The 14426-nt window shown below is 25.1% G+C and overlaps 1 protein-coding gene across 1 annotated transcript in view; it reads right to left on the bottom strand.

The window, feature by feature from the left end:
• Positions 1–14207, bottom strand: part of LOC117182078 (YEATS domain-containing protein 2) — a 39296-nt gene extending 25089 nt beyond the window's left edge. The window contains exons 1-3 of the mRNA XM_033375103.1: positions 14063–14207; positions 7688–7802; positions 2712–3438 (exon numbers count right to left, since the gene is read on the bottom strand). Coding sequence (XP_033230994.1) covers positions 2712–3438; positions 7688–7787 — 827 coding nt within the window. The 5' untranslated portion in view covers positions 7788–7802; positions 14063–14207. The remainder of the gene's footprint in view (positions 1–2711; positions 3439–7687; positions 7803–14062) is intronic.
• Between the last annotated feature and the right edge of the window lie 219 nt (positions 14208–14426).

Below are 14426 nucleotides of genomic sequence, written 5' to 3'. Positions count from 1 at the left end.
AATCATTGGAAGCCTATATTGAATTTTCTACAATATTTTTTCGGAAGGGTAAGGTAAACTGACCATTACTGGGACAGTAAAGAAAAGCTAACCCAAATAAGCACAATTTTTAAATGGGGAATTGGAATTTTTAGTACAAGAACCGTTATATAAATTGGCTAAGACATTATTTGATCGATTAGAACGAAAAATACATTAGTAATTTTATAGTAAACTAATATAAATGGATATTTTTAAAGCTAGTGAGATCGCTCATTCGTGGGACACGAATTTTGGAATATATCCTCCAGTGGAACACCAAAGAAGCCAATACTGGGACAAGGGAAATCCAATGAGGTTTATCAAAATAAAATGGCACAATTTACTTCTAATTTATCACAGAATACATCAAAAAGCAAGAATTGATTGTGATTACCGTTTATTTATTTATTCTAAAAAAGTTGTTTAAAGTAGTTTATTGAAACCTCTAATTCTAACTTCAAATTTTACCAACTGCTTAGGTAAGTAATTTACTTACTTACTTAGGTAAGTAATTTAATAATAACTCATAAATTAAATTTTTTAATAAAATTAGTAAGTATGCATTAAAATTTAATATTATAGACTAATATTATCGATTTACTTTCAAATTAAACTGTTTGGTAGTAAATTTTGAATTAGAATTCATCCTAATTCAAGTGAATACATAAATTTAAAAATGTATTTAAACAATTTAAATTATTTTTTGGTAACAAATTTTATTATTTGGTTTAAAATATTATAGACTGAAAATTCTGTTGTGATTAATAATTCAACTATTTTGTTGAAATTTCATCTTTTTGGTTCGAAAATTTGTCATTTTAACTATAAATTACATTTTTCTTTGAGAAAAATGAAACTGTTCTGTTAAAAATGGTATTATTTAAGTCGAAAATTCATAAATTTGGTTACAATATTTTTCCTTTCTCAATCAAAAATCTTACTTATTTAAAAAAGCATGTCATGCTTAATTTATAATTAAAACCTTTTTCGTTTGAAATATTAACTATTATATTTTTTGATCAAAATTAATCTTTTTTTGGTAGAAAGTTAGTCTTTTTTGTTTGAAAATTCAAGAATTTGTTAGAAAATTGAAGTATTAGGTTAACCAAAAAAGTTAAATTCTGATAGAAAAACATAATAGTTGATATTTTAACCAAAAAAGATTTTAATTGCATATTGAAAGGAGACGAATTAACTAAAAAAAAAAACGAATTTCCAATCAAACTGCTGAAGCCTCAACCTAAACAGAGTAATTTTCAACCACAGTTGCATTTTTGCTCAAGAAAGATGAAATTTATAATTCCAAAGATACATTTTCGAATCAAAAAGACGAATTTTCAAGAAAATAGTTCAAATATAAATCAAAAAACATTTTTCAGTCAAGATATAAAAAAAAATTTAACCAAACTGTTGAATTTTCAAGTAAAAAAGATGAGTTTTGTATGTGCCTGAAGTTCAGACCGTTCAAATGAACAACATTTTTTTTCCCATTTTCATTTTATGAACAAATATTGTTCCAACTATAATTAAAATAATGCATTCGAAGTTTATTTTGTAATCTGCTTTTACAAAATAAATTGAATCAATATTTTAGCACTATTGCTTGTTTACAAAGCCGTCAATAAAATTTTCGTTCAGTTGAACGTTCAGAACTTCAGGTACTTGAGTTTTGTTCAAAACAGTTATATTTTTAATTTTAAAATATAAATTTTCAACAGAAAAGTTAATTTACTTAATTTATCTTAAAAAGTAAATTGATAAAATTATTCTTATTAATATTTCATATCAATCTATAATATTGAATTTTAATGCATACTTACTAATTTTGATTTAAAAATTAACTTTATTAGATACTATAATACATTACTTACCTAAGCAGTTGGGAACCATTGAGGTTAGAATTGGAGGTTTCAATCAACTACTTTGAACAACCTTTTTAGAATAAATAATCAATTAAACGGCAAGGTTGTGTCTTATAAACATTTTTTTTAATATATCACTAAAATAATACTGCGAAATTTAATTAAAAACACGGAGAAAGTGACCGTCTCAGCAATGGAAACGCAATTACGTAATAAATAATATCTCTAATAAAGTTATGAATTTTATTCTTAAACGTATTAAAAATGTGCAAAAATATTACTTTTTCTTTCAGTGTAGTAAATTTCAATGATACAATGCTGTCAAAGTTACACAGAAAGTTTTGAAATAACAAAAAATGGCAAATTTTGTTGGAATATAAAAGATTCTCAACGATAGCTATTATTGTCTCAGTATTAGACATATTTTTTACGCTGTCCCAGTAATGGTCGGTTTACCTTATATCTTTCAAATTCAAAAAATATAGGAAAAAAATCTTTACCTAAAATTCTTTGAAATTTTGTTAAATAACTTAAAATCCTTTAAAATTTTAAAGTACCTTCATATCCCTTGAAATAATTTGAAATCCTGCGTTAGGTAAATCGCGTTAGATCACAAGAAAATTATATGAAATTTATTATAGAAAAATCATTGTCAGCCTATATTGAATTTCCTCTAAAATTTTTTCGGAAGGGTATAACTTTCAAACTCAAAAAAATGTAAGAAAAAAAAATGTAATGCTTTCTAATTCTGAAAAAAGTGGCAATCTCAGGACTATATTTACTTTAAATTAAATTATTATTCATTAAACAAAAATAGAAAATACTCACGTGACCTCCACGACATCGTTCGGCCGATAACTCGGATGTAGAAAAAATCTAACTTTAGCAACAAAGTCGCCAATATCAGCATCTCCTTTACTTCCTCTCACATACATGGTCCACTTGTGACTAGCCGCATCTTCTCTCCAATCCGGTGGAATCCACTTTGAAATATTTCCCACAACAATTCGTTTTCTCACTTTATGGTGAACGCCTCTCGATGGACACGGTGGTTCCGGAATGGCACTTTTTGGGGGAACATAACGAGGAACTTTCTTTGGTGGTTCTCGTCCGCTGGTGTCAGGGTGTGGTCGCTTTGCAGTTTGCTCCTTCGAATTCTTTTCAGAATTCACATTCTTGTTCTCGCATTCGGAAAATTCGCAACCAGACTTCGAGGTTGAGGGAGTTGTTTCTGGATCCAGGAAACGAGGATCTTTAGATGTGGAGGGTATCGCGACATTTATAAACTGAGTTCTTGTGACGCGAGGAGATTTTCCAATGAGTCTCTTCACTGCTGGATGAATTCGAGTCTGCTTCGACTCGCCAACTTCCGGCACCTGACATTGCTTGCGATTGTAGAAATCGGTGACGATTGCATATCGCAAAAGGTGTAGAGTCTTCAGCGCGTCGTCGAGACGATCTTGAATTTGAAGGACTTCTTTCTCCTTCGTGTCGATCTCCTTCGAAAATTCTTTCTCGACGATCGCGTTTATCTTCCTCGCTGTGTTTGCGCGAGCTGTATATTTTAATTAAACATGTATTCCCTGTATTTTTATTGAATGTTTGGGTTGAAAAAGAAAATAAATTAAAAGATCCTATCTAGCATTAAACAGAGTTGGGTAGTAACTTGTTACAAAGTAAGTAAGTTACTGAAAAGTTACGTTATTTCGAACTTTTAATGTGCTTCAAGTTCTGGACAATCAAATGAACGATTTTTTTTTTACTGATGACTTTTTAAACTATAAAAATGACTAAAATGTTTCCTAATTTATATTTGAAATAATATATTTAGTATAAGAAAATTATAATGCATATTTTAAATTGCAGTTGAAACAATATTTATGGATAAAATAGAATTGTAAAAAATATTTCGTTTATTTGAACGTTCAGAACTTCAGGTACATGAACTTTTAGGGTAAATTCTTCACTATGTTAAAAAGTAACTAGTAAATTAAGAATTTACAAGGGATTCGTAATAATAAACATTTTTTTAAGATATTCAAAAGTATTTCAATGAATTTTTAGGGAGGTTTAGTGAGTAAAATTAATTTCACTTAATGGAGTTCTTACATATTTCCAAAGAATCCAAAGAGTATGAAGAAATTTACAAAATTTTAAAGGATTACACAAATTTTACGTTATTTAAAAATATTCTAAATAATTTTAAGAGATTTTTAAAATTTCTAGAAATGTCAAAGAACTTTGTAGGACTACCGAATATTTCAAGGGACTTTCAAGAAGTTTACAAGATTGAAAGAAAATTGAATTTCCAATGTTTTTAAAGATTTCTAGAGATTTAAAAGACTTCTTAGGTACAATCAATCTCAAAAGTTACCTATCTATAAAATTCTTTATAAAATCGACAAAAAAAGTTCTGTTATTAATTTTTGTAAATCTTGATGGAGGCTTGAGCACACTTCAGAAAAAAGAAATTCTGGTTAAAATTGTTTATTTAACAGTAATTATTTAAAGGTTTAGTTTTTCCTTTCTCTTTAGGGAAAAGTTACAATTTTTATTTAATCTAATGATTAAGGCCTCATTTTATTCTTTGAAGGATTCTCTACAATTATATATTTGTAATGTTAATTAAAATTCAAACTATGATTTTTTTAAAACAATAATTCTTGTATGATTTCTCAATAGAAGATTTACAGAAATTAATAATAAATCTTTTTTTGTTGGTTTTATAAATCATTTTCAAAATAGACAATTTTTTAGATTGATTGTATGTAGGGTACATCCGAAACCCATTAGGTCCCAAAACGAAGGAATTTTTCTCTTACGTTTGAGCTTGAATAATTTTATAAAAAAGGAAAAGAATTTATCGTAAAATACTCTATTCTACTATTTTCGGGTATGCTCTAAACGATGCAATGGTTTAAAAAACGAAACATATTGACTTTTAATTAATAATTGACAAATCAAAAAAATGTTTTTTAAGCAATTTTTTTTTAATCAAAAAATAGAGGGAGAAGGAATTTTTTTAATGTCGCAAATATGAACAAACGTGCACAAAATATCTGAACTTTTATGCATATTTGCGACTGTAAAAAAATTCCTTCCCCCTCTATTTTTTGATTAAATAAAAAATTGCTTACAATTTTTTTTTTTTAATTTGTTAATTATTAATTTAAAATCAATATTTTCCGTTTTTTAAACTCTTGTATCGTTTAGAGCATACCCGAAAATAGTATAAAAGAGTATCTTGCAATAAATTCTTTGCCTTTTTTATAAAAATATTCAAGCTCAAACGTAAGAGACAAATTTCTTCGTTTTGAGACTTAATGGGTTAAGTTAGTTACGATTTATTCAGTAAATTGCAATTGTAATTTTAGTTACTTTGAAGTTACTTTTTTTATATCTCCTATTGAGAGAGATTTACGGGTCACTTATGGGTAGAAAATTCATCTTTTATTGGTTAAATTCAACTATGATTGATTTTAAATCTTTGTTGGTTGAAATAATATCAAATATTATATTTTTCTTTGAGAATTCATCATATTTTTGTTGAAAATATATATTTTTTTAACTCAACTATTTCGGTTTGAAAACTCATCTCTTAAAAGTTATACTACTTTGTTAAAAATTCAGTTGTTTGGTTAAAGATTTATAATTTAATTTCAAAATTCATCCCCTTTATTAAAAATTCAACTATTTTGTTTAAAAGTGTTATTTTTTATTTAAAACTTCATTTTTTCTGGTAACAAAATATAATCTTTTTTGTTAAAAATAACTCCATGATACCACTGATTGGTTCACAAATTCGAATAAAAAATCTTTTTTTATTGTTCGGAAATTCCATTCTTCTTTTCAAATCCACGTATTTTGTTAACAAGTTTGAAAACACTTTTCACAGTCAATTAAATCAGAAAATTCGATCACAAAAACTAAACAATTTTCCATTTGAAGTAATCAAACCTGAACTGCAAATTATTTAATTCAATTTTAAGTAAGGAATATTTAAAATTGATCGATGAAAATTTTGCTATAAACAAGCAACACTTCTGAAATTAAAATTAAAGTTATTTTCATTCTAAATACTTCAAGGATCCTTGAAAAGCATCAGAATTTTATTTCAAAATCTTGAAACATCTAAATGTTTTGTTTCAAATTTATTCAAAATCTAAATTATTTTTTTAATTTTATCAGAACTTCTAAATATCCTTTCAAATGATTCTAATTCTTCGCAACATTTTTTTTACGTCCCAAAAAATAAAAAATATTTCCTTATAATCTTCCAAATATATTTTTGACAATTTTGGAAATCTTTTTAAATATTCTCTTAAAATTAAGTTTTCAAACTAAAATACATTAAATTATTTGAAATTATTTCAAATTTTAAATTAACTTTTAATCTTCTTAGACCTTTTAAATATCTCTTCAACTTACTCGAATTTTTTCCACGAACCATAGATGTGTAATACTTATTATATATCAAAATTCAACAATTTTTCTTGGAAATTACATTTATTCAAATAGAACAATTTAAATGGTAACGTTCAAAGTTTATTTTTTTGTTTAGTTTTGAATATTTAATTTATAATTACTGACTTGAAATGAAAAATCAAATATTTCTATATATAAGGCAATTTTTATTTTTCTTAATTAAAAAATTTCAACCTTTAAATTTACAAATTTAAGACTATAATAATATTTTAAGTTTAATAAAAGTCTGTATATGAATATATTATTTTGTAGTTATTTTAAATTTGAAAATAGTTTATAAAATTTCAGTCGGACGTTTATATTTGTTTAAATACTACGAATTTACAATTGAAGCAATTTAATTTTTAGCGTTGTAATCTGAATATTCTTAAATTATATTAAATTATTATTATATTAAATTAAATTAACCAAAATTTTCGATTTCAAACGCTACTAATTTTTTATTTTTCAAGTCATTAAAACTGCATTTTTAAATTCTTTAAATGAAAAATATATGATCTCAAATTTCTATCTAAAATAGAAAATTTATAAGTGAAAGATTTTCGAATTAAGCATTGTAAGATAAATGAGATCATTATTTTAAAAAATAAAAATGCAACTTATTATTTTAAAAACTGTTGAAATGAAACTTGGAAAGATTTTTTTTAATTTATAAAATTCCCGGCCAAGAAATAAAGTCACTGTCATTTTGCAGGTTTTCTCGGTCTAAAATTACAGATTTCATGGTCCAGCGAGCACCCTGTAAATTGAATCATACAAAAAGTGTTTTCTTCGAAATTGGAAATATTTTTGTCAAAAACACAACCAATTCAAAATCTGATACTGCAGGATATTTTGAGCATACTTTTTTTTTAATTTAAGTTTTTATGAATTATCAGCTGGGTTATTTTGATTTTTAAATTATAAAATTACGGAAGTGAAGAAAGTAACTTTTTAGGTAACTTAGCAACTAGTTACTCAAAAAAAGTAACTAACCCAACACTGCTATTCAACATTAAACAAATTACGATTTAAAAATTTGATATAAAAAAATAAAATCATGTTGAAAATATTTCAAAAATTTAAAAATTAGAAGCGTTCAAAGTTAGAAAATGTACCATTAGAAGCAATCAAAGCTCTCTATAATTTTTAATTGGCTCATCTTTAAACTTGTTAGACAATCAAATTAGTTTATAGAATGATAGTAAAAAGATCGAATCATTATAAGAAGATCCCCTGAAGAATGAGAATTCAAATACAATAAAGTTATAAGTTATACGAAGTATTATTTAATTATTATTAAATTTGATTTTGCTGCAATTTTATTTTAATTCTCTTACCATTTTCTTCGAAAGCCTGTTGCTGCGATTGATCATTTGGCACCAAACCTGCATAATCTGGATCTTGATCATCATCCAATGTGTCCTTTGAAGTGTTCATTTATCTGCTAAATGCCTAGGAAAATTAGGAAGACATCTTCAACATTTATTCAACAACACATGTATCATTTCAAATTAACTTTGGAATTCTCGTCTCCCGCTAAATGCATAGCCTTGATTTTCACGGTCAATGTAATTTAAAAAAATCCAAATCTAAAGCCAATTTTTTTTATTTTTATTTGAAATAATAAGAACTGAGCAGCAAATTAAAACTCTTTAAATGAAGACTTTGAATTTTAAACTTTTAAAACTGAAGCATAAAAGTTTTTTAAATCAAAAATTTTATACCAAGTGCTCAATAATTTACATGTATACAATGGAAGATACCAACACTTTTCAACTGAACATTTTTAAAAATTAAATTTTTTTAACTTTTATAAATTATTGAGTTCAAATATTCAGATTTAATTACAAAAAACTAATTCCACGTTATAATGATTGATGCTCTAAATTGAAGAATTAATCGATGAATGTAAAAATTTACAAAATTATATACTTTTAAACAATTTTAAGCTAGAAACATTAAAAATTTAATGATTACATTTTTTTTAACAAACTAAACACTTCTTAAACTAAGGCGAGGGTAGGTGTAAAACTTACATGTAGCACCGAATATTCAATCAATCTTAATCTAATCACTTCTTAAATTAAAAGATAAATTAATTTTATTTTAAATAGTTCAAATGTGTCAAAACTTTTATTTAAAAATCTTGAAACATTAATATGTTGTTTTACATTTTTTCAAATTTTAAATTATTGTTAACATTTTTTCAGAACTTCTAAGCATCTTTTAAAATGATTCCAATTTTTCTTAAAAATGTTCCTAATATTTTTTTTAAATCCTGCCAGATAACAAAAATTTCCTTAATATCTTTCACATTTAGTTTTGATAATTTTGTAAATCTTTCTAAATATTTTTAAATATTTTCTTAAAATAAATTTTTCAAAATAACAAATCATTTTCAAGTATCCTAGAAAATGTTTTTTATTCTTCTGAATAATTAAATGCTTTGCCTTTCAAAATTCTTAAAGAGCCGTTACATTTTTTGTTCGAAACCTGCCTAAATCCATATTTGGCTTTAAATAAGGCGGTAGATTATTTATACCGCAAATTCAATACGAATAGCCGGATTTTGCCGATTTAAATTATTTAAAATCATTTCGAATTTTAAGTTAATTTAGAATTTTTGAAAACTTCTAAATATCACCTTAACTTAGTCGATTTTTTTCTAAGAATAATAGATGTTTAATTGTTAATTATGCATCAACATGCAACAATTTGACTTGCAAATTAAATTTTTTTTAAAAGTACAATTGAAATTGTAATTTTCAAAATATATTCTTAAATAATAAGACATTAATTATGAATATATTATTTTAAAGTTATTCTAAAATAGAGAATATTTTGTAAAGTTTCGATCAGGCGTTTACGTTTTTTAACTAATTAGACTGTCCAAGTTAAACAGTTTAATTCATAACGTTAAAATCTGGAAATTCGAAAATTGTAAACTAATTCTGAATCATGTTGTAAAATCAAATATTATTCACTTTATAATCCTAAAATACAGTTTAATTTTAAAAATCATTAATTAATTTATATTAACAGTGAATTAACTATGAATATTTTTTTATCAAAAGCCTTGGATGTTAAGACCTTCCAATTTTTAATTGTTTAAGTCTTTGAAACTGCATTTTAAAATTCTTGGATTTAAAATGTACGCTTAACAATTAAAAATAGAAAAATTTTAAAGTGAAAGATTTTCGAATTACGTATTTTAAAATGAACGATATCATAATTTAAAAAAAATTCTACTGATTATTTAAAAAACTGTTGAAATCAACCTTAGACATATTTTTTTCCTAAAAATTTTCTTAATTCCCGGTCAAAAAATAAATTCACTCTCAACTGAATTCATGAAACCCAATAAGAAAACATAACTATTTTTTGTCGAAAAGTCTACTATTTGGTTCGGAATTTATCTCGTTAGGTTAACAATTATTTAGCTCAAAAAATAATTACTTTATTGAAAATGAAACTATTGTATTAAAAAGTAATCTTTTTTTTGTAAAAAAAAAATCAACTACTTGATTGAAAATTGAACCAGTTTGTTAAAATAATTTTTTTTTCATTAAAAACTACATTCTTTGCTTGAAAATAAAACTATTCTGATGAAAATTAATGTTTTTAAACTGCAAATTAAACTATTAATCTTTTCTGGTTAATAATTATTCTTCTCGGTACAAAATTCATTCACTTTAGTTAGAAATACAACTGCTTGGTTACAAATTAATCTGTTTTAGTTGAGGTTTCAACTCTTTTGTTGAAGATTTTTCTTTTTTTTTTTAACATAGCGGTTTTTTATTTTTAATTGAATCCTTTTATTTTAAAAATATTAACTATTACATGTTTCGTTGAGAATTCAAAAAATCAACATCAAACAAAAAATCATTTCTACATTTTTGTATACTTGAAGGTTGACAATTTAACCTTGTTGTAGAAAATTGATCTTTTTGGATAAAAATTTTAATATTTTGTTCAAAAAACGTTTCATTTTTGGCTGAACATTAATTTTTTCAACCAAAAACTTAATTATTCATCTTTCTTGGTAAATAATTATACTTCTTGGTTAAAAATTCACCCTTTTTAATTAAAAATGCAACAGCTTGATTAAAAAATAATCTGTTTTAGTTGAGCATTCAACTATTTTGTTGAAAATTCGTCTTTTTTGGAATTTATCCCTTTGTTATTTTGAATAAAATTCTTTTTTTTGTACTGAAATATCAACTATTACGTGTTTCGTTATGAATTCATATCTTCTGTTGAAAAAAAACTACTTGGTTTATGTGTAAACGTGAATTATTTTCTTAAAAACTCATTTCATTAGTTCATGATTCATCACTTTAGTTGAAAAATCAACTTTTTGGTCGAAAAGACATACATTCAGGTTGAAAATGTAACCGTTTTGTAGAATATTAACCTTTTTGGTTGAAAATTTAACTAAGTGGTTACAAAATAATCTTTTTTTTATTACGAATTTAACTCTGGTTAAAATTCGAACTACTTTGTTCAAAATTCATTTTTTTGCATTAAATAATCATCTCTTTGGTTGAAAAATTACCTACTTTGTCGAAACATTTTTTGGGGAATTTTGGGGTGGAACATAACATTTTTATACTGAAAATGGAACTATTCGTCTTTTTCTGCTAGATAATTATTCTTTTTTATTGAAAATTTATCCTTCTGGGTTAAAAACTCAACTGCTTTTTGGGAAATTAACCTGTTTTATTTGACGATTCAACAATTTTTTTGGAAATTCGTCTTCTACAGTTGAATTTAACTCTTTTACTTTTAAATGCATTTTTTTTGAAACGTCAACTATCACATATTTTGTTGAGAGCTCATATTTTGTGGTTGTTGACAAAATAACTGCATGGTTTAAAGTTGAACAACTTTACGAAAAATTAATTTGATTTTTTGACCATTCATCAGCTTAATTCAAAATTCAATCTTTTGTTGGAAAGTCATACTTTCAGGTTGAAAATTTAAATGTTTTGTAGAAAATTATTCTTTTTGGTTGCAAATTTAACTAAATGATTGAAAATTCAACTACTTAAACTTTTTTAATTGTTGTTGTTAAAAATGAATGTTTTTCACTAAAAATGTAAATGTTCCACCTTTGGTTGAAAATTAAATTGTTTATAGAAAAGTAATTTATTTTGTTAAAAATTCAACTACTTGGTTGAGAATTGAACTTTTTGTCAAACATTCGTCCTCTTTCGTTAGCTTCGACTAGTTGAAAATTAATCTTTTTTTTTGTTTTGAAAAGAAAATTTGAAACTAAAAATTTAATTATTACCCTTTTGGCCGAAACCTGATCTTTTTAGTTGAAAATTGAATAGATTTGGTTAAAAATTGATATATGTCGTTGAAAATTGGTCTTTTGGTAGAAAATAAATCTATTTTGGTAGAACAGTTATCTTTCTAGGTTGCAAATGAAATTTTTGTTGAAAATTCGATTTTTCGGTTTAAAAATATCTACGTTCTAAAATGAATCGTCTTTTTTGCTTCAAGACTCTTGAATTTAGAAAATACCGAATTACCAATTCATCAATTTTAACGAATAGCAATTTAAACTTCTTCCATTTTGATGATTTTCAATTAAAGACTCATTAATTTGGAATGTTTATAATTTAAAATGATGTAAGCTTGAACGCTTTTTTGGAATATACGAACTCCAATTTTCAAGATTTACAATGGAAAGTTCCTTAATTTTTAAGATTCTTTAATGCGGAACATGTATAAATAAAAATTCTGAAAATGATTTTGAAGATCAAAATCCAAGCCCTTTCAATTCTAAATCTTCCAAAATAAAGACATTTCAAATGTAAATCGTCGGAATTATCGAATTTTCAATTGTAAAACTTGACTTAAATAGTTTCGAATTAAATTTAACGTTTTCAAATCAAAACACTTCAATTTTGAAGCATTTCGATTCTAAATTCTGGAATTTTCACGAGTTCTACTTTCAAATTCTTGAGTTTTAAAATACAGAATTAAAATTAGCCCATTTTTAAGATTTATATTTTAAAGTTATGTAGCTCTGCGCGTTCTGAAGATTAAAATTCAAGCCTTTTTAATTCAAAATCTTCAAAAATGAAGACTTTTTCAATGCAAATCATCAGAATGACCGCATTTGCAATTATAAAACTTAAGACTATAATTATTTTGTATTGAATTTAAATTTTCAAAAAAAAAAGACTTCAATTTTGAAGATTTTCAATTCTAATTTCTACGATATTTAGAAGTTACAATTAAAAATTCTTGAATTTCAAAATACAGAACTGATACTTATTCAATATTGAAGATTTATATTTTGAAGGTATGTAGTTTTAATAGTTTTTGAAAGAATAATTCGATTTTGAAGATTTCGAATTGAAAATTTATCAATTTTCATGAATAAATTTAAAATTCTTCCATTTTATGATTTCGAAATAAAGATTCATTAATTTGGAATATTTTTATTTTAAAGTGATCTACTTTTGAACGCTTTCTTGAAATATGCGCATTAATTTATATTATCTACAAAGGAAAATTTTTCAATCATTTAGATTTTTAATAACTCTTCAATTTCGAACATATATAAATCAAAATTATTAATTTTAAATGATTTTGAAGACCAAAAGTGAAGAGTTTTTATTTGAAAATGTTCCAAAATTATGCATTTTTTAACGTTAATCATCAGAATGACCGTTTTTTTTTTGGTAAAACTTAAGACTTGAATAATTTTTTATTGTATTTAAATGTTCAAAATTAAAATTTTAATATTTAAGATTGCATTTTAAAGGTACATAATTTTTAACGTCTTATTTTAATAGTTCAATTTTCATGACTGACAATTGAAAATTCTTCAATTTTAACGATTTGAAATTAAAAATGTTTCTATTTTACTATTGAAGGTTTATGAATGTCCAATGTTTCTAGTTTAAAATTATGTGATTTTTAAGATGTAAAATGTATGCTTAAAATGAAATGATATCCTTTCAAACGTCAATTTTCAATTAATATTTACAAATTTAATTAAAAAACTTTATTCACGGATACCTATTATTATTATAAAAACACTTTTGTGGGCAATCAGGAATTCTTGAATAAAAACGAAATTTTACAGAAATATACATCAAAATAGACAAATATTGAAAAGAACACCCATTTTTTCTATAAATTTCAATATTCCAAAGGAACTAAATCATTTATAGCTGCAGCGGAAACAATTTTCATAACACAACACTCTTAAATTGTTTAAATGATTGAAAGGTACAAAAGCACAAAGGAACAAAGAAAAAAGAGGTTATGTTTAACCAAAAAGGCCGAAGATCATAAAAAAATGTAATGTCACGTATCTCACAAAGATCTTAAGATACTAAGCTCAATATTATTTAAAATAAACGAGCCTTCTTCTTTGAACACTTCAAACTAACATTTATATCCTAACTTTAGTTGATAAGATCATAGCGATTATTGCCGAGGTTGCCGAGCAATTTTTTGAGGTTAAAAAAATATATTCTTAGATATAAAATGAGACTTATTCACGCAGAAGTGTTTGTTGACACTGCTACTGAACACTAAACACACTCCGAAAATTTAAAAAACGTCATCGTTGTGAAATTTTGTAAAAAAAACTTGTAAAAATAATAAAAATAAACAATTTGACAGACCTGTCAATGTCGAGACATGCGGTAGGACGTGATGATTAATTCCACACTTTTTATATTTACCTGGATGGAAGTTTGTAGAAAAACTTTGCATACAGATGTAAAAATATATTTTGCAATATAGAAATAAGTTCAACCGCAATGAACAGTTCCAGAATATGTAAAAAATGTGAAGAAAATGTAACATTCGATCAATATCAGTGCCCGGTGCCATAACGCCTTACAGACCACTGCTGCCAATCTTGCAAACTTTGGGCAATTTTAAAATAAGCAGGGAAACAACGTTTCAGTATTAAGGGCGCCAAATTCAAATTTTTCGATTTACATCCAAGGGCCGTCTGTAAACTACGGTACCAGTTTTAATATATTTTGACCCCCGTTCCCCCACTTTTTTGGTCGGTAGCTTTTTATCCCCCACTCCCCAAAA

Source organism: Belonocnema kinseyi, chromosome 10, assembly GCF_010883055.1.
Source record: "Belonocnema kinseyi isolate 2016_QV_RU_SX_M_011 chromosome 10, B_treatae_v1, whole genome shotgun sequence".
Lineage (NCBI taxonomy): Eukaryota > Metazoa > Arthropoda > Insecta > Hymenoptera > Cynipidae > Belonocnema > Belonocnema kinseyi.
Note: the sequence above shows the minus strand (reverse complement) of the source record. Positions and strands in the feature narration are given on the sequence as shown.